This window comes from Phascolarctos cinereus, unplaced genomic scaffold (genome assembly GCF_003287225.1).
Source record: "Phascolarctos cinereus isolate Bilbo 61053 unplaced genomic scaffold, phaCin_HiC Scaffold_2;HRSCAF=192, whole genome shotgun sequence".
In the NCBI taxonomy this organism is placed as follows: domain Eukaryota; kingdom Metazoa; phylum Chordata; class Mammalia; order Diprotodontia; family Phascolarctidae; genus Phascolarctos; species Phascolarctos cinereus.
This window is the reverse complement of record NW_027555625.1, coordinates 331,434,251-331,455,592: the sequence shown is the minus strand read 5'-3', so window position 1 is coordinate 331,455,592 and position 21,342 is coordinate 331,434,251. Positions and strand designations below refer to the sequence as shown.

Here is a 21,342-nt window from a genome sequence, read left to right as displayed (position 1 = left end):
ACATTTATTAGAAAAGATTCTAGTATATTTCCACGGCACATGATGCTTGTTCTTGGTTTTAGGTAGATGTTTTTTATGATACTAAAAAAGGTGCCTCTGTAATTATATTTTGTAGGGTTTTTAAACATAAAAGTGTTGTACTTTGTCAAAGGCTTTTTAAATTTTGCATTACTGAGATGATCATGTGGTTTTTAAATGTTTTGATTTTTTATATTAGCTGATTGTTTTCCTAATATTGAATCATCCTTACATCCCTAGTATAAATCCCACTTGATCATAATGAATGTATGACCCTGGGCAAGTCACTTAACTTCATTTACCTCAGTTTCCCCATCTGTAAAATGAGGCTAATAATAACACCTACCTCTTAGGGTTGTTGTGAGGATCAAATGAGACAATAATTGTAAAGCACCTGACACACAGCAAAAGCTATATAGATGTTAGCTATTATTATTATTAGTCTTCACAATCTGTCCCCATTCTACTTTTCAGATTAGAAATTCCATCTCTGGTCTCCACGCCATAGCAATGGCCATTCCCAATGCCTGGAATGCCCTACCTCAGCACCACCCCTTCTGGGAATCCTTGTTTTCCTTCAACACTCGGATGGAGTACCACCATCTATATGAGCTGCTAGTGTCCCCCTTCCCCAAAGGCTTTGTATTTATTTTGTATATATTTTGATATACGAACATTTTGTCTCCCTCATTAGAATGTAAACTTCTTAGCACAAGGCCAGTTTCATTTTTGTCTTCCTCACATAGACACTAAATAAATGCTTGTTGATTGATTAATATTATGGGTACAACTTTTATGTCCCAGGTTACTTACACATTTAAATAAATACAAAATAAACACAAAGCACTGGGGGTAGGGGAGTGGAAGGAGGGAAGGTTACCAATCTAATATAAAGAAAGTGTGTTAACAGTGGAACAGATGGCACAATGGGATACAAAGGAAAAAAAAAATTAAAACCAGCCTTTGAACTAAGGGAGCTAACATTCTCCTAGGAAACAACTGAGTATAGAGAGAAGTAAATATGAAGTAAATACAAAGTAATTTGGGAAGTTGTTTAGTCCTTTCAGTCATGTTCTACTCTCTGTGACCCCATTTGGGGTTTTCTTGGCAGAGATACTGGAGTGGTTTGCCATTTCCTTCTCCAGCTTAATTTACAGATGAGGAACTGAGTCTGCCCTTAATTTGAAAAGTACAGAAGAGGGGAGGGGGAAGCCTAGAGATCTCCAAGGCCTCTGTAGGGGTTGGCACTTAAGGTGTGCCTTGAAGAAAGGCAAGGATTCTAAGAAGTACAGGGAGAGCATTCCCTGAATTGGAGACAGTGTGGTCATAGGCACTGAGGCAGGAATGGAATGATGTGAAAGGGGAACTTTGAACAGGCCAGTTTAGTGGGAATGAAGATCCAGTTGGAGCTGGACAGTGAAGCTGGGCAGCTGAGTGGCGCCATGGTACACAGAGTACTGGGCCTGGAGTCAGGAAGACCTGAGTTCGAATCCAGACTTACCCACTGTGCGCTGTGTGTCCCTGGGCAAGTCTCTGAACCCTGTTTGCCTCAGTTCCCTCATCTGTAAAATTAGCTGGAGAAGGAAATGGTAAACCACTCCAGTATCTTTACCAAGAAAACCCTAAATGGAGTCACAAAGGGTCAGACAAGACTGAACAACAAAAGAAAGTAAAGGATTTTTTTAATGTCAGAGGAATTTGTTATTTTATCCTAGAGGCAACAGAGAACCACAAAAGCTTCTTGGGCAGGGGAGGTCTGTGTCTTAAGAGACATCAGTCTGGCAGCTAAGTGGAGGACAGAATGGAGAAGGTAAAGAGATTGGAGGCAGGGAGACCAATGAGGAGACTATTTCAGTAGTCCAGGAGAAAAGAGATAAGAATCTGAACTAGGGAAATTGAGGCTCAGATAAATTAAGTACTTTGCTCATAGTCACACAGCTAGTAAATCCCAGAGCATAGGATTTGAACCTAACCATTATGATCACTGAGGCCATCGTCAATACATTTTTTTTAAATGGCACCTGCACCAGCCAGGTTCCAAGTCCAAGCAAAGAACTGAAGCTTGGAGCCAAAGAGGAAGAAGTGGATAATTTCAGGGGTATGAGAGCTTTCCTGACTCTGGTGCTCTTAGAACTATATTATGCTTTACTGTAAATGAATGAATGAATGAATGAGGAAAGACAGGGAACAGCTAATTTCCATGACCAGATGCATGGCTAGTCTCTAAAGCCCTGAGAGGTTTCTTCAAGTCCTGGGGGGCACGAGCTCTGACTCAAAACCCAAACACCTCCTCCCCTCCACTTACTCCGTCTCGTCATGCCCTTTGGAAAAACTGCTTTCAGAAGAAACAGGATTGACTGGAAGAGACCTATCTTGGGAGAGGAAGCAAAGGGCTAGCCCAGAATCCTTGCTTCTGGGCAGGGTGAACCAGCCAGGTGTCCTCCAACCACCCTCCAGCTTCCTACTCAGCAAAAGGGGTTGGCTGCCCCCCTCCAAGGAAAGGCCATTCTCACTCAAACCCTTCCGTCTCTTCTCCCCATTTACTTTAATTCTTTACCACCTGCCTGACCTGGGATACCTTCTGGACTGGAGGCACAAACCCAGAGGGTCCTGTATGGGCCCCTTGGGGAAAGACTCTAGAGGCACTCCCCACCTTCCTTCAGAGCTCTAGGATAAGACACCCACACCCCAGGACTACCAAGGTTGGCCTGGCACGGCTCACTCTGCCTACCCCCTTCCTCACGCCCACCAGTAGCTCCAATGGGGAGTGCAGCCTCCTCCTCAGGCGCCGGCAGGGCGGGAAGTGAAGAGGGCTGGGTGTAGCAGTTGGAAGTTTCTTCCCTTTTTAGAAAGTGTCTATAAAGTCAGAGTAGGGGAGAGGGTCTGAAGGAGGGAAAAACAGGGAGGGACATATTTGTTTGCTGGCAGGGATCCGGGCGCCTCCCATTGGGAAACACAGGGGAGGGGAAGCAGCAGCTGGGGTCTAGGGGACCCTGGGGAGCCTGGCTCCAGGTTGAAGAAGACAAGGATTGGGGAACTTACCTTGGGCCGATTCAACCACTTCCTCACGGCAGCCGGCAACATGACTGGACCAGGGAAAGGGGCAGCTGCCCAACCTCACCTAGACCGCCTCACCTTGGCAGAGCAGAACCCGGTGTTGCCCCACCCCTGCCGCGCAGCGCACCCCGCCCTGCCTGGCCCGCGGTGGGCTGGCCCTGAAAACATAGGAGGAGGAGGAGAAATAGGAGGGATCGACCCTAGCCCGGGACTCATTCCAGAATCTAAACCCCCACCGCATCCCGCTAGGGTCTAGGTTCCGGAATCCTAGAAAGTTAGAGCAGGACTAGGTACAGAGATCACCTACTCTGCCCATCTCGTTTTACCGAGAGGAGGAAGGACTTGTCCAGGTAAGTGGCAGAGACAGAACTAGAACTCCAGACTCATCACTCGGGCTCAACTGCGCCTCCCCACTCCCCTTGGGGCTTGGTGAACTCATCTGTGAAATGGATATAATAACGCTTGGATTATGTACCTAGCATCCCGGCTGAAGTAAGGAAAACACTTTGTAAAATCCCTGAGCATTAAAGAAAGGGCCGTGGTGTTAGGGCGACTAGGTGGCGCCATAGTGCACAGAGCGCTTGGGCCTGGTCAGGAAGACTCCTCTTCTTGAGTTCAAATCTGATCTCAGACACTAGCTGTGTGACCCTGGGCAAGTCACTTAACCCTGTTTGCCTTAGTTTCCTCATCTGTAAAATGAACTGGAGAAGGAAATAGTAAACCACTACAGTATCTTTGCCAAGAAAACCCCAAATGGGGTCACGAAGAGTGGGACACGACTGAACAAGTTGCTGTTATCCTCTGGCTTATTTTCAATTAAGCATCTGGCTTTTTAAAGGGCACACTATATGCCAGTCACTATGTTAAGCTCTGGGAATATAAATAAATGCAAAAAACAGCCCTTGCTTCCAAGTAGCTCACAGTCTAATGGAGGAGACAACGTACAAACAAGATATAGACAAAATAAATTGAGGGCTGCTAGGTGGTACAGTGGATAGATTCCAAGACTTGAAGTCAGAAAGACCTAAGTTCAAATTCAACCTTAGACATTCCCTAGCTGTGTGATCCTTGGCAAATGACTTAACCTCTCAATACCTCAGTTTCTTCATCTGTAAAATGAGGATAATAATAGTCCCTACCTGTTAGGGTCATTGTGAGTATCACAAGCCTTAAAGTGCTAAATAAATGCTAGCTATTATTATTAAATTGAGAGTAGTCTGGAAGGCACTGAGATCAAGGAGGATGGGGCAGCTAGGTCTTTTAGTCTCTTGGAGAAGTCGGCTTTTTTTGGGGGGAGCACTTCATTCAAGGCCCCATCTTACTTTTCTAGACTTAGCTCCTTCCACATGGATCTCTGGTTCTCTAGGCAAATGCATCCTGATCTTTCCAGACATTCTCTGCACCTGAAATGTGCTTCCAGGCTCAGCTCTTAGTCACCTTTTCCTTAAAGACTTCTCTGATTCCTCAATAGGTAGGTCACCTCTTCTCACCATGACAATGTCTGTCCTTGGCACGTAGACCTGATCACCTTCTGTCCTGTATAGTAGTTGGGTCCATATCTTATCTTCTTGGAAGCAGTATGGAATCCTGGTTTGGTCACTTAGAACTTAGGCTCCATCCACCATTTACTAGTGTCTATGGGTAAATCATTTAACTTCTCTGGTTCTGTTACTTCATCTGTAAAAAGCTTCCTTCAAGGCTCAACTCAGGGGCCACCTCCTATCAGAGACTTTTCCTGACTGCCCTAGCTGTAAGCACTGTGTCCCACTTCAAACAATCTGTCACTTATTTTCCAGGCTCCGGTTTTATCTCCCCATAGGATATAAGTTCCTTGGGATCAGGGATTGCTTTTTCACTTCTCTTTGTATCCCCAGCACTTATCACTGTTCCTTGCACAGAATGGCTAAAGAAATTATTAATGAAATACTACTGTGCTATAAGAAATGATGTGTGTGATGAATATGAAGAAGCATGGAAAGGGCTACATGAACTGATGCAGAGTGATAGGAACAGAGCCAAGAAAAATAACCTATACAATAACGACAACAATGTAAATGAATAGAACAACCACACACTAAAAAATCAAAAGTAAATGTAACAAAATTAGAGAGATCAACTGAGACTGCAATGAAGTGATAGGAGAAGACACCCCTAGCCTACCCCTTCATGGAGGTGGGGGTCCCACAGAAGTTACACATTGTACATGTTTTCAGACTTTCTCAGTATACTGATCAGGTGTGCTGGCTTTTTACCCCCATCTACAAAAATATTATTTGTTATATGGGATGGCTTCCAGGATGGGGAGAGGGAGGGGTACATGGGATACTATGGTGATATAAGAAACAGAAAGTTTTTTTTAATTAAAATTAATTTTTTTAAAAGCAGGCTTGTTGTTCAGTACAGGAAAATCTGGTAAAGAGCTTTGTTATCAATGTACATTGGCACTTTCTTGACAATTTGTGCTCTTGGAGAGTTGCCTGGGAGGACTAAGAGGTTGTATCCAAGGTGATCTCAAACCCAAGTCTTCCTGTCACTGAGGCCAGCTCTCTTCCATTATGCCATGCTCCTGCTTATCTAAGCTTTCTATGTTCCCCAGTGCCTTGCAAACTGTAGTAACTTAATAAATGCCTATTGGTCTCGAAAGTACTGCTAACTACTAACAACAATATGAATGAATGTTCCAGGTTGCTAAATAATAAGGGAAATATAAATTAAAACAACTCTGAGCTTTCAACAGATGCGTAGAAAACTGACAGAGACGACAAACATCAGGAACAGCCAATGTCAGATGCATCACGGAGAAGCAACTCCAACTTTGTTGGTGGAACTGTCCATTGGTGTAGACATTTTGGAAAACAATTTGGACTTATGAAAATAAAGTGACTAAAATGTCCATACCCTTTGACCCACATGGTCCACTGTTAAGTATATACCCCCAAGAGGTTACTGACAAAAAAAGATCTCATATATAGTATATATGGTATAAATAATTATACACAAATATATTTACAACAGCACTTTTTTTTGGACTAAATATAAACTCCTCTGTTTGGCTTTCAAAGTCCTTTATAACTTGACCCCTTCCTAGCTTTCCACTCTTATTACACCTTATTCCCCTCTATTACTCTGTGATCAAGGGACACTGGCCTCCTTGCTGTTCTTCAAACAAGACATCTCATCTCCTACTCTGGTCATTTTTTTTTTTTTGCTTTTTGGTGAGGCAATAAGGGTTAAGTGACTTGCCCAGGGTCACACAGATACTAAGGTCAAGTTTCTGAGGCCAGATTTAAACTCAGATCCTTCTGACTCCAAGGCCAGAGTTCTATTTACTGTACCACATAGCTGCCCCCAATTCTGGTCATTTTCAATGACTGTCCCCCATGCCTGGAACTCTCTCCTCAGATCTGGTTGTAAAAATTCCCAATTTTCTACTTTTTCTTATTTTAGTTGCATTGGCTTTGGTTGTGTAAAAACTTTTCAATTTAACTTAATCAAAATTATCCATTTTGCATTTTATAATGTTCTTTATCTCTTATTTGGTCATAAATTCTTCGGTTTTTCATAAATCTGATAGGTAAACTATTCCTTGCTCTCCCAGTTTGCTTATAGTATCAGCCTTTCTATCTAAATCACAAACCCATTTTGACTTTATTTTGGTATATGGTATGAGATTTTGGTCTATGCCTAGTTTCTGCCATACTCTTTTCCAGTTTTCCCAGCAGTTTTTGTCAAAGAGTGAGTTCTTATCCCAGAAGCTGGGGTCTTTGGGTCTATCAAATAATAGATTACTGTAGTCATTGACTACTGTGTCTTGCATACCTAACCTATTCTACTGATCCACCGCTCTATTTCTCATCCATTACCAAGTAGTTTTGATGATTGCCGCTTTATAATACAATTTAAGATCTGGAATGGCTAGGCCACCTTCCCTAGAATTTTTTTCATTAGTTCCCTTGATATTCTGAACCTTTTGTTCTTCCAAATGAATCTTGTTATTATTTTTTTCTAGCTCCATAAAGTAACTTTTGGTAGTTTGATTGGTATGGCACTGAATAAGTAAATTAATAGACCTCTGATTTCATTAATGCAGGGAGCTTTAGGGTAAGGAAACTTTCTCTACCAATGCAAATTAACAACTGTTCTGAAATTCAGTTTTAGAGTTGCCTGAGGTTCTGAGAAATTGTGACTTCCCCAAGGTCATATAGTCAGTATCTTCAGGTGCGGGACTTGTTTTGGCTCCCAGACCTGCATTCTGTTGGTTATGCCATGCTGCTTCTCATTATATGACATGTTTTTGAAAACAATGCCTCCCCTCCAAAGAAATCAGGCTTAAAAATAAATGAAGCTCAAGGTGAGAGCAGAACCATTTGTCCAAGGGCTGGGTTGTGTAGGTAACAAAAAACAGCTGCCAGTTATGATGACAAATATTCCAAAATAGTCAGCCAAATTTATTACCATTTCTCTATTTCTAAAGCATCCTTAGAGAAAGTCATAAATGGGCTCACTCTGGGCTCACTCAAGTCTAATAGAGCTGTCATGCTACTGGGATCCAGATCTTTATGGCTAATAGTTTTTGGTTTTTGTTTTAAAATAAGGCTCCGTTTGATTTGTTATGTGGCTCCTGCTATAAAAGGTTTTGCTCATTGTGGCTTCTGCTCTTCACACTTACCTTTGAGTCCGTATAATCTTTTTTTTTTAGCCTTTAAAAAATTAGCTTTGTCATACACCAATGTCACATTTCGTCCTGTGCCATAGCTTTTTGTTTCTTTCGTTACGTCTTTTGCTTTTGAGCAACCTCTTCTTCTGGTTTAGGATTACTTTTTTCCTTTTTAGGATTATCTCAACGTGGCAAGGTGAATCCATGTTGGGGTTGGTTTGGCCATGAGCCTTTTAAATATGTCTCTTTATTTTGGGAGCCTTGGATATGTTTATATGTGCTCCATGACAAGAGAGAATCCACAATCAAACCCTTCGGTTCTGTACACATGCACCAAGAACTCAGCACTCTTTCGGGGCCAACAGCCCTCTGTTCAGGCCCACTGCTGGGCATAGCTGCCAAGGCCACCGTTCTATGGATGAAAAGGAACACGCTGTTTCCTTATTGTGACCTCTTTCAAATTACCTGGATGTGCATCCCCTCAATGGCTTGGATAGTTCCAGGAGTGTTCTCGAAGTGGACTTAACGATGTGAACCCCACTCTCTGAATCAAGGAAATAACTCCCAACTTTATTATCTAGAGTGGCCCAAGGGAAGAATAATCTAGTCTTTGATATATTTTTAGTACGATTCTTTTCCAACACTGGTTTCTTGCAGATGATATTTCATAAATATGTCAGCTCTAGAAATTAGTGTCAAAGATGCCCTCTTTTTCAGGACCTTTGGCAGAAGGATTCCCAACAGTGAATGATCAGCAATGGTAGTACCCTCCTTCTTAATGACCACCTTTCCTCCTGGATCTTGAAGATGCTAGAGAACATTTTACCTAGGGCCTGAGAGATAATCTTGGCAGTGGAGAAAGGGAGGTGGCAGGGCCAGAGTTCTGCATGAGCAGATGGCAACCTGAACAGCGCTTGAGGTGAGAGTAGAGTATGGGGAGGGGATAATAGGTGGAAAAATCTCTACATTCCTTCAAATATTTTGTCTGCACCATTAGGTTAATGGTCTTCAACACTTTTTTTGGGGGGGGGCTAGGCAATGGGGGTTAAGTGACTTGCCCAGGGTCACACAGCTAGTAAGTGTCAAGTGTCTGAGGCTGGATTTGAAATCAGGTCCTCCTGACTCCAGAGCTGGTGCTCTATCCACTGGGCCACCTAGCTGCCCTTTTTTTTTTTTAATTTTCAACACCTTCTTATAAATTTGCAACTAGATAGCTCAGTAGATAGAGCACTGGACCTGGAATGGGGAAGATGAATTTAAATACAGCCTCAGGCACTTATTAGCTGTGTAACACAGGGCAAGTCACTTAAACTTCTGCTTGCCTCAGTCTCCTCAACAGTAAAATGGGGATAATAACAGCACCTACCTCATGGGGTTGTTGTGAGGGTAAAAATGAGATAATATCTGTAAAGTGCTTTGCAAACCTAAAAATGCTATATACATACTAATTATTACGGTTGTTATTTATTATTGTTGTCGTTATTAATCGACTTGCCAGCACTAAGCATGGAGGTATTACAGATATGATCATGGCGCTTCCTGACAAAACCAAAACCGAGGAGCAGAGCAAACAATCATCAACGATTTTGACCCCAACATGAGTTCCAATCGTGGTCTGCCATTTTTTTGACCACGCAGCACATCTTGCCCTGGACAAAGTCTTCTATGGAGACTGGTCTCTAGCCTCGCCTTCACTTTTTTCACCTTTGTGGAGATCCTGGGGCCCAAGAAAGCTTCCACAAAAGGAAACAGATGAAGTAGAATTCTACTGGAAGCAAGATTGCTTCTCCACCTTCTTGGCCACTCTGCAGCCTTTGATACTGTCATTTACCTTCTCCTTGGTTCCTCTCTCTAGGTTTCCATGATACTCCTCTATCCTACTTCTCCTTCTGCCTGTCTGACCATTCTTTCTCAGTCTTTTTAGCTAGAACTTCATCCAGACCATATCCATTTTAATCCTTGGTGCCCCTCAGGTCTCTGTCCTGGGCCCTCTTCTCTTCTTTGTCTATACTGTTTCGTTTTGTGATTTTATGAACTTCTATGATCTCAATAATTATTTCTATGCTGATGACTCTCAGATCTACTTATCCCACACTAGCCTCTCTCTTAACCTCTAGACTGACATCTCTAATTGCCTATTAGACATCTCACTATCCCACAGACTTCCTAAACTCAATACATCTAAATCCAAACTGATTATCTTTCCCCCAAAACCCTTCCCTTTTCTGAACTTCCCTATTACTGTCAAGGGCACCACCATCCTGCCTGTCACCCAGGCCCACAACCTTGGTCTCATCCTTAACTCCTCATTCTCTCTCACCCCCCCAAACCCTGTCAATTTTATCATTTTTTAAGGGTAAGAAGGTGAAATGCCTTTCATTTTTAACTTGATTATTTTATTTATTTTGTTAAATATTTTCCAATTACACATAGAGTAATTTTTAGGAGGCAGAGCCAAGATGATGGAAAAAAGCCAGGAAGTTGCCTGAAGTCTCCCCAGTTTCCCTTAGAAACACTGTTAAATCAAGCCTGTAAATAGATTCTGGAGTGACAGAACCTACAGGAAGATCTGTCTCAGTTGGAATAAAAGGGGAGCACAGCCAAGCACAGAGAGTGTCCTGGTGTCCAGGCAAGCCAGAGCACAGATCAGCACCGAGGCCCCTCAGTCCTGGCTCAGCAGACCAGCAGGATAGCAGGATAGCTGTGAGGCCTCCAGCCCCAGCACAGAAGGCAAACTTCCGGGCCCAGAATCCTCAGCACAACAGGCATGAGTAGGCCAGGCCACCCTAGCACAGCGGGCAAGCTACTAGCACCTGAGGCCCTAGCACAGAAAGCCAGTGACCAGGCCCCTGGCCTCTAGCACAAGAAGCCTGTGCCCCAGGAGCAGAGCTCAACTTTAAAAGTCATGAAATAAGCTAAAAAGTGAGCAAAAAACCAGAAAAGAACCCTAACTATAGAAAGCTACTATGGTGACAGGGAAGATAAAAACACTAACTCAGAAGAGGACAACCATGTCAAAAAGGGGAATATGAATTGGCCTCAAGCTGAAAAAGCCTTCTTAGAAGAGCTCAAAAAGGATTTTAAAAATGAAATAAGAAAGGTAGAAGACATATTGGGAAAATAAATGAGAGTTATGCAAAAGAGAATCAACAGCTTCGAAAAAGAAGGACAAAAATTCACTGAAGAAAACAACTCCTTAAAAGGTAGAATTCACTGAATGGAAAAGGAGGCACAAAAGCTAACTGAAGAACATAATTCCTTAAAAATTAGAATTGGGCAAGTGGAAGCTAATGACTCTATGAGACATCAAGAATCAGTCAAACAAAATTAAAAGAAAGAAAAAATAGGCTTTTTCGGTTCCTATCTTCTAAGATGACCAAGAAGAGAAGGAACAACAGGCACGCCAAGAAGGGCCGGGGCCACGTGCAGCCCATCCGCTGCACCAACTGCGCCCGCTGTGTGCCCAAGGACAAGGCCACCAAGAAGTTCGTCATCCACAACATCGTGGACACCAAGGCCGTCAGGGACATCTCCAAGACAGACTCTTATGTGCTGCCCAAACTGTGTGGGAAACTGCATTACTGTGTGAGCTGTGCGATCAGATCCACAGCAAGGTAGTGAGGAATCAGTCTCATGAGGCATGAAAGGATCGGACAGCGCCACCCCTCTTCAGACCTGCAGGTGATGCTCCCAGACCCCCTCCAAAGCCTATGTAAAGAGCTATCTGCCCATCAACATTCCTGAACTGATCAGAGGAAAATAAAATGGTTGGTCAACCTTAAAAAAAAAATAGAAGAAAATGTAAAATACCTCATTGGAAAAAACAAGTAACTTGGAAAATAGAGCCAGAGGAGATAATTTAACAATTATTAGACTACTTGAAAGCCATGATCAAAAAAAGAGCCTGGATAACATCTTTCAAGAAATTATTGGGGCAGCTAGGTGGTGTAGTGGATAGAACTCTGGCCTTGGAGTCAGGAGGACCTGAGTTTAAATCTCATCTCAGACACTTATTAGCTGTGTGACCCTAGGCAAGTTACTGAATCCCAACTGCCTCACCAAAAAGCGAATACAACAACAACAACAACAACAAAAACAACAAGGAAACCTGCCCTGATATCCTAGAACCAAGGGGTAAAATAGTCATTGAAAGAATCCACCAATCACCTCCTGAAAGAGATCCCAAATGAAAACTCCAAGGAATATTTTAGCCAAATTCCAGAATTATCAGGTCAAGGAGAAAATACCTCAAGCAGCCAGAAAGAAACAATTCAAATATTAAGAAGTCACAATCAGGATTACACAGGACTTAGCAACTTCTACATTAAAGGATTGGAGGGCTTGAAATACAATTGCTGGAAAGGCAAAGGAACTTGAATTGCAGCCAAGAATCAACTTACCTAGCAAAACTGAGCATAATCTTTCAGGGGAAAAGATTGACATTCAACAAAATAGGGGACTTTCAAACTTTCCAGATGAAAAGACCAGAGCTAAACATAAAATTCAATCTTCACATACAAGACTCAATAGAAGCATAAAAAGATAAATAGGAAAGTAAGAAACCAACATATCATCCAATAAGGTTAAACTCTTTACATCCCTACACAGGAAGATGATACTTGTAACTCTTGAGAATTATATCTCTATTAGGGCAGTTAGAAGTATTATACATAGACAGAGGATGCTGGTATAAGTTGACTTTGATGTGATGATATAAAAAAATTAAGGGGCAAAAAAAAAGGATTGTATTGGGAGAAGAGGAAAGAGGGAGGCAGAATAGGATAAATTATATCACATGAAGAGGCTCAAAGACCTATTACAGTAGAAGGAAAGGAGGGAGAGGGGTGAACATTTTTGAACCTTACTCTCATCAGATTTGGCTCAAAGAGGGAATAATATACACACTCATTGGGTATAGAAATTTATCTTACCCTATAAGGAAGTAGGAGGAGAAAGGGGAAAGAAAAGGGAGAGGGGGCTGATAGAAGGGAGGGCAGATTGAGGGAGGCAGTGATCAGAATCAAAACTGGTGAGGAGGGACAGGGTGAAAGGAAAGAGAAAAGTATTAACAGGGAGAAAATAGGATGGAGGGAAATACACAGTTAGTAATCATAACTGTGAATGTGAATGGGATGAACTCTCACATAAAACAGAAGCAGATAACAGAGTGGATTAAAAAACATAATCCTGCAATATGTTGTTTACAAGAAACAGATCTGAAGCAGAGAGATGCACATGGAATAAATGTAAAAGGCTGGAGCAGGATCTATTATGCTTCAGCTGAAGTAAAAAAAAAGCAGAGGTATCAATCCTGATCTCAGACAAAGCAAAAGGAAAAATAGATCTAATTTAAAAAGATAAGGAAGGAAACTACATCTTGCTAAAAGGTACCATAGACAATGAAATAATATTAATACTAAACATATATGCACCAAGTGGTATAGCATCCAGATTCTTAGAGGAGAAATTAAGTGAGCTACAGGAAGAAATAGACAGCAAAACTATTCTAGTGGGGGACCTCAGCTTCTCCCTCTCAGAACTAGATAAATCTAACCACAACATAAACAAGAAAGAAATTAAGAATAGAATTTTAGAAAAGTTAGATATGGTAGATCTCTGGAGAAAATTAAATGAGGATGGAAAGGAATATGACTTTTATTCAGTATTACATGGCACCTACACAAAAATTGACCATGTTTTAGGGCATTAAAAACCTCATAATCAAATGCATAAAGGCAGAAATATTAAATGCATCCTTTTCAGATCATGAGGCAATAAAAATTACATGTAATAAAGGACCATGGAAAGATATTAAAAATTAATTGGAAACTAATCTAATCCTAAAGAATGAGTAGGTCAAACAATAAATCATAGAAACAATCAATAATTTCATAAAAGAGAATGACAATAATGAGACAACATACCAAAATTTATGAGATGCAGCCAAAGCAATTCTTAGAGGAAATTCATGTCTCTAAATGCTTACATGAATAAAATAAGGAAAGAGCAGATCAATGAATTAGACATACAACTAAAAAAAGCTAGAAAAAGAACAAATTAAAAATCTCCAATTAAATACCAAATTAGAAATTCTGAAAATCAAAGGAGAGATTAATAAAATTGAAAATAAGAAAGCTATTGAACTAATAAATAAAACTAAGAACTGGCTTTATGAAAAAATAAAATAGATAAACCTTTGATTAATTTGATTAAAAAAGAAAGAAGAAACCAAATTACCAATATCAAAAATGAAAAGGGTGAATTCACCACCAGTGAAGAGGAAATTAAACCAATACTTAGAAGCTATTTTGCTCAATTGTATGCCAATAAATCTGACAATCTAAGTGAAATGGAGGAATATTTATAAAAATATAAATTGCCCAGATTAAAAGAAAAGGAAACAAAATACTAAGTACTCCCATTTTAGAAAAAGAAAACAAGCCATCAATGAACTCCCTAAGAAAAAATCTTCAGGGCCAGATGGATTTACAAGTGAATTCTACCAAACATTTACAGAACAATTAATTCCAATATTATATAAACTATTTGGAAAAAAAGGAGAAGTCCTACCAGATTCCTTTTGTGACACATATATGTTGTTGATACGTAAACCAGGAAGAGCTAAAACATAGAAAGAAAATTATAGACCAATTTCCCTAATGAATGCAAAAATTTTAAATGAAATAAAAGCAAAGAGATTACAGCAATTTATCATGAGAATAATACACTATGACGAGGTAGGATTTATACCGGGAATGAAGAGCTGGTTAAATATTAGGAAAGCTATCAGCATAATTGACCATATCAATAACAAAACTAACAGAAATCATATTATTATCTCAATAGATGCAGAAAAAGCTTTTGACAAAATATAGCACCAATCCTATTAAAAATGAGAGAGCATAGGAATAAGTGGAGTTTTCCTTAAAATGATAAGTAGTATCTATCTAAAACCATCAACAAGCATTATATGTATTGGGGATAAACTAGAAGCTTTCCCAATAAGATCAGGAGTGAAACAAGGATGCCCATTATCACCACTATTATTTCACATTGTACAAGAAATATTAGCTTTAGCAATGAGAAGAAAAAGAAATTGAAGGAATTAGGATAGGCAATGAGGAAACAAAACTATCACTCTTTGCAGATGATATGATGGTATACTTAGAGAATCCTAGAGAATCAACTAAAAAACTACTTAAAACAATTAACAACTTGAGCAAAGTTGTAGGATATAAAATAAACCCACATAAATCATCAGCCACATTGTGTGATGATCAACTATGATTGACTTAGCTCCTCTCAGCAATACAATGATCCAAGACAATTCCAAAAGACTCATGATGGAAAATTCTATCCACATCCAGAGAAAGAACTATGGAATCTGAACGCAGATCAAAACATCCAATTTTCACTTCGCTTTTGTTTTTTCTTTCTCATGGTTTTTCCCTTTTGTTCTAATTCTTCTTTTACAACATGACTAATATGGAAATATGTTTACATGATTGCACATATATCAGATTTCTTGCTGTCTTGGGGAGGAAGGAGAAAAATTTGGAACTCAAAATCTTATAAAAATAAATTTTGAAAGCTATTTTTATATGTAATGGGAAAAAATAAAATATGATTAAAAGGGGGGGAAAAGAAAAAGAAAAATTTTTTAACAATCTTTTAAAAAATTTTGAGTTCCAAATTCTCTTTCTCCCTCCAATCTCTCCCCCCATCCTTGAGAAAGCAAGCAATTTGATATTGATTATATATGTGAAGTCATTCAAAACATCAATTTTGCTTTTGGAACATCTCTTGTCCATGCCCCCTTCTCTTCTCTGACATTTCTCTCACATGCTAGTGAAGGCCCTCATTGCTTCATGTCTCACTATTGCCATGGCTGGTTGGACTCCCCACCTCTAGTCTCCCTCTATTCCATCTCATCCTCCACTCAGCTATCAAATTAGTCTTCCTAAAGCACAAATCTGATCTTATCAACTCCCCCCCCCCACCTGCCCTATAACCTTTAGGATCAAATATAAAATCCTCTGTTTGGCATTCAAAGCCCTTCACATTCTGGTCTCCTGCCTTTCCAGTCTTCTTATACCTTACTCTCCTTCCCCCGATCCTTGTACTCTTCAACATAGTGATACTGTCCTTGCAGTTCTTAGAATTTCTCCAGACACCAGGCATTTTCACTGGCTGTCCCCCCTGCCTGTAAAGTTCTCTCTCCTCCCCTCTTCATCTTGACCTCCCTCAAGTCCCAGCTAAGATCCCATCTTCTCTGAGAATCCTTTCCTGATATCCCTTAATACTAGTTTTTTTCCCCTTCTATTGATCATCTTCAATTTATTTTTTTTAAATTTTTTTTTTTAGCCAATTGGAGTTAAGTGACTTACCTAGGGTCACATAGCTAGTAAGTGTCAGGTGTTTGTCTGAGGCCAGGATTTCAACTCAGGTCCTCCTGACTTCAGAGCTGGTGCTCATTCCACTGCGATCATCTTCAATTTATCCTATATATAGCTTGTTCATATATAGTTATTTACTTATCATCTCCTCCATTAGTTTGTGAACTCCTTGAGATGAGGGTCTGGTTTTGGTCTTTTGGTGCATCTCCAATGCTTAGCACAATGCCTGGCACATAGGAGGTGCTTAATAAATGTTTATTTATGCTCTTACTTTTCTCTAGGACTGTGGAAGCTGTCTTGCCCTTGGTGTGCTCTGGAGCAGGTAGCCAGGCAACAGGTTAAAAGGAATGATATCAGTGTACTGTGTCCATTTTGGCCTTCTTTTCTCTGATGCTTATTTTGTGTGCCTCTTCTTCTGAGAAGAGGCAAACAGAGGCTAACACTGAGGCTGTGGCCATGTGAGTAGTGACAGGGAGGGAAGATGCTGGAAAGGGTAGGCCAAATGGACCAGCGAGGATGGAAACTATGATCAACACTCCCCAGAAACAATTCGACAGTAGAGTTCAGTAAGCAGCATGACTGCCATGTACCTGCAGGCACAATCTACGTTTTCTTGTTTAGTTCAAAGGTCTTCTGCCTATTCACTTCCACACTTCACAGATTTCTTTATTTAGGATTCTATCCTGTCTATACCTAAAGATCTGAAGAGGAAAGGGAAGGAGGTCTAGAAAATGGCTAGAAGCTAGGTAGCACAGTAGATAAAGCAAAGGGCCTGGAGTCAGGAGGACTTGGATTCAAATCCAGCCTCAGATACTTACTAGCTGTGTGACTCTACACAAGTCACTTAACCTTGATTGCCTGGAAGAAGAAGAAGTTGTTTCTATATAGAAGCAGTTAATCTAGGTTCCTTTTCACTTTCACTATGTACAACTATGTAATCACAGCATGCTGTCAGTGAGACAGTAAACATTTACTAAATGCCTCCTAGGAGCTTACAGTCAAATGGGGGAGACAACATCAAACATGTACAATAAAGATATGTATAGGATAAAATGGAAATAATCAACAGTGGGAGTGCACACTAGAATTAAGGGAGATTGGGAAAGGCTTGGACAGCTAGGTGGCACAGTGGATAAAGCACTGGCCCTGGAAGTCAAGAGATCTTGAGTTCAAATCCAGCCTTAGACACTTACTAGCTGTGTGACACTGGGCAAGTCACTTAACCCTGTTTGCCTCAGTTTCCTCATCTGTAAAATGAGGTGGAGAAGGAAAGGTTAACCACTCCAGTATCTTTGCCAAGAAAATGCCAAATGGGGTCTTGGAGAGTCAGATATAACTAAAACGACTGAATAGCAATAATGGGAAAGGTTTCCTGTGGAAGGTGGGATTTTAGCTTGGTGAAGGAAGCCAGAGAAGATGGGAGGTAGAGATGGGGCAGGAGAGCACTTCAGGCATATAGGACAGCCAGGGAAAATAACCAGAGTTGGGAGTGTAGTATCTTGTACAAGGAACAGAGTTTTAAAATGTAATATGATCAATGTTTTATTATATTTAATTGATTTTATTAAATATACAAATTAAAATGTAATTGAAGTATATTTAATAAAATCAATAAAAATACAATAAAACATAGATCATATTATATTTTAAAACTAGGTCATTTTCAGCCTGCAGGGATCCTTATGTACAGGTTAAGGGCCTCCATTTGAGTTTGACACCACTGGTCTAGGGGATTAAGGTTTGGACCAGTGCCATAGTTTCCTGGTTGCCTATTCTTAGTATACAAGTAGTTGGTACTTCTCAGACTTGATAGACTTCCCTCTGAAGTCCAAGTCAACATACTCTTCTGACTGCCATGTCACATTCAAGGACAAGGGGAGCTGTGCCCAAATGAACCAAATAAATATCCTTTCCATGTTATTGTTGAGGAAACAGCAACAAAAAGTCATTTGGCATATGTCATATGGTTTAGGAATGTCTCATTTCATTCCATTTGGGAGCTTACACCACTGGACTAGCCTGAGCCCAGGCTGGCCTAGAACGTATCAGAGTAAAGAGCATATCCTATCTATTATGTAGTGGGGTACCCCAAAGGGTGACTTATTCCCAGGGGTAAATACTGACTTTTTGGTCATAAATAGTTTAGGAAGTTTTTCTAACCTCTCTAACTTGGTCCAGGTTCCCCTAGGTTTGTCCTAGCATTTTACAATGTAAAAGGATCATTCACATAAAACATTTCATAAAATAATTACAAATATGGCTCATAATATACTCCCATCAAGAGCTTACTCTGGAAACATCTGCAAATATAGCTTAGGTAGAGCTTGTGTTTCAGCTGTGTTTCAATTTCCTTTAATGTTCTTAGGTGACTCATAAGGAAACCTTCTCACATTATATTTTAATAAACATTTGCTATAAGAAATGTAATTAAAAGGAAATAATACTAAAGCTAGAAGCAGTGACATGTGTCATGCCTTTCAAATAAAGGGTCAGGTTTTTCTGTGTTCAGCAACAGTCTCTGCTAATAGCTGAATTCACACATTCACTCTTCCCAAAGGCACAAAGCCCAGCTGGTTGGCAGAGGGGAGAACTCTGTCTGTCCCCTGCCCCCAAATATAATGATCATAGAGTTGTTGAATAAACTGTCTTACTGCACCCCATGTAGTGTGCAAATAGTTCATTAGAGGAGTCAGGGTCACAAGCCATATCAATCTTCTTCCTGGAATCTTTGCCCAACAGCTGGCTAAATCATCTCAGTTTCTCCTCTGGCTTAGCCCCAACAGGTCTTTTTCATGTCTTTAATATCCAGGACAGCCTTGGCCTCTGACCCCTAGACACTTAAGAAAGAGAGAGTCATTTGCTAAGCAAAAGTGACCCCTGCCCACCTGACAGTATCTCTCTGTCTGTCCATCTGGATTCTCCCTCTCTCTCTCTCTCTGCCCCTCACATCCCCTCTCACTTTATTTGCATGTGGTGGTTTGGCATGACTGACTCACTAAAGTTCACTCTGTATTTTTAAAGAGCACGTTCGATATGATAATTCATGGCATTCCTGTTATGTTCAAATTTGAGTACTTCTTTTCCACCCTATGCCCACTTTCCAGAGTACAAAGGTATGAAGGGGGGGGGTGGAAACCAGAAAAGTACAAGAGAATAATTTCCTATACAAGGGGATGTTCCTGGCTTTGGTCATTTGCTTGTTTCAACCAACTACTATGGATCTTTCTTAGAGGGCAAAAGATTATGTGCTGCCCTTTTGCATCCATTGTGTTCACTCTGCATCACAGGTCTTCCCATGTTTTTCTGAATTTTCCTTATCTGTCATTTGTTCAGCAATTGCTCAATTGTTGGGCACATGTTTTATTCTCCAGTTTTTGATACCACAAATAATGCTGCCATGAACATTTTTTGCACTTACGGGTTTTCTCTTGCTATTCTAGCACATCAGAACGGAGGTACAGCCCACAGTCACTCATTGTCCTGTACTCAGGCAGGCAGTTTGGACCAGCTTCAGTCATCTATCCTCTGTTAAGAAGTGGCACCCTTTCTCATTAATTCTCCCAACCCAGCTGCCCAGGGACCGTTTTAATATAGTAAGTTAGATTATAATTCACAAGTCTAAGGGGTTCCCCAAAAGGGAGGAGTAAAAGAAATACTTAATGTACAACCTAAATCAGGTCATGGCACAGGTAATTGATTCTTACACATAAAAAGAAATGCTGAGCATAAAAGCATCCACAGCATTCATTAATAGAACAATTAAAACAGAATCCAGTAACTAAACTTAAAATTACTGTTACCATCTGCTGAAAGGTTAATATTTAAAGTTCATCAGAACACAATGAAGTTTTCAGCACTGCATTTTATATTTCATCTTGTCTGGGTACAAGTCACAGTTTATATTTATCGGTACAGGTATATGCTGGTGGTAGCCAATACTCTTATTGGTGGTCATCTTCTACAATGCAGAAGCTTCCCCTGCCATCACCCAGTTTCAACTAGGGCTATAGGACCTTTTGAACTCATAATGTCCCCTCCAATCTGGGACACACCCTCCCCAGGGAACCCATTTTCCCAAGATCAGGAAAAAACAAACAGAAAAGGCACAAAGCCACCCAGGGGCCTTGATACAAGTGGACCTAGTTTAGTCTATGTGGCAGCAGGATTTCCCTGAACCTAGGGTAGACCAAGATGCATCCTTCTTTATCCTTCTAGAGTCACATGATGCTGCCTGAAGAGGAACAGCCAAGAAGGCCTGAGTCAGAAACTCTTTCTTCCTTGAAAAGCTATAGCACCTGGTCTCCCTATTGGGGATGACCAAGGGATCACTCAGGGTTTTCCATGTCACTTTGAAATGTCAAGCTCTTTCAGTTCTGAACCCTGAGCTACTACATGCCCAGAAATAGTCTGTCAGGTGGTGGACCAAGATAGGTAGTTCTGAGCAAGCTCTACAGAAGGGAGAGGGGGCTGGTCCATGCTACACTCTCAATAACCTACTTGGGGTACAGTCCCAGTATCAGTGAGAAGTGGTGTGACTAGAGCTATGAACAAGAAATATTGGTCCATCATTGAGATAAAGGATGAATTAGAGGAGGGGAGAGTGAAAGAAAGAAGACCTGTTAGGAGGCTATTGCAATCACCCAGTACTAAGTGTATGTCAGTGGGATTAGGAAGTAATTTAGGATTCCAGAGATGTTCCAGAAGTGGAATTAACAGGACTTGGCCCCGGTTGTATATGAAACACAAGGGAGAGGGATAGTTAAAGATAAATAACCTCAGGGTTTTTAGCATAGGAGAGGAGGGGATGACTGTGCCACTGACAAAAATATTCATTGAAAGTAGTAAATTTTGGGAGAAAGAGAATAAGTTAGGTTTCAGTGGGTAAGCAGGGATTTAGAAGGCATCTGGTAAAAGGTCATAGTGCTACTTAAGCTACAAAAGTTGTGTATTTGAGGAGACCAGTTTCACCAGAGTGGTGGGTTATTATGGCAAATAGGAAGGGGATAAAACTGGAAAGATAAAATGGGGCAGATGAGGGAGGGTTTTGATTACTGGAGGAAGTGACAGCAAGTGCCGCTAGAGATCTCTGAACAGGACAGGCACAGTGTCTCAGAGGTATGCATTAAGATTAGTCTGGCCACTTTAAGGCAGGATGAATGGAAAGGGAAGAAAGAGACAAGGAGGAATTAGGAGACTACTGATAGAATCTAGGCG

At 40.7% G+C, this 21,342-nt stretch overlaps 1 protein-coding gene and 1 pseudogene across 3 annotated transcripts in view; one reads left to right on the top strand and one right to left on the bottom strand.

Annotated features, from left to right (window-relative positions):
- LOC110216866 (lateral signaling target protein 2 homolog) overlaps positions 1-21,342 on the bottom strand; it is a 49,721-nt gene that overhangs the window by 15,056 nt on the left and 13,323 nt on the right. The window contains exon 1 of one of the 3 annotated variants that reach the window (XM_020998886.2): positions 3,061-3,285. The exons of 1 other annotated variant lie outside the window; for it this stretch is intronic. In XM_020998886.2, coding sequence (XP_020854545.1) covers positions 3,061-3,102 — 42 coding nt within the window. In that variant the 5' untranslated portion in view covers positions 3,103-3,285. Of the gene's footprint in view, positions 1-3,060; positions 3,286-21,342 lie in introns of those variants that run through there. One more of the 3 variants, XM_020998885.2, reaches the window with a different exon arrangement.
- LOC110216867 (small ribosomal subunit protein eS26 pseudogene) lies at positions 11,105-11,532 on the top strand (annotated as a pseudogene).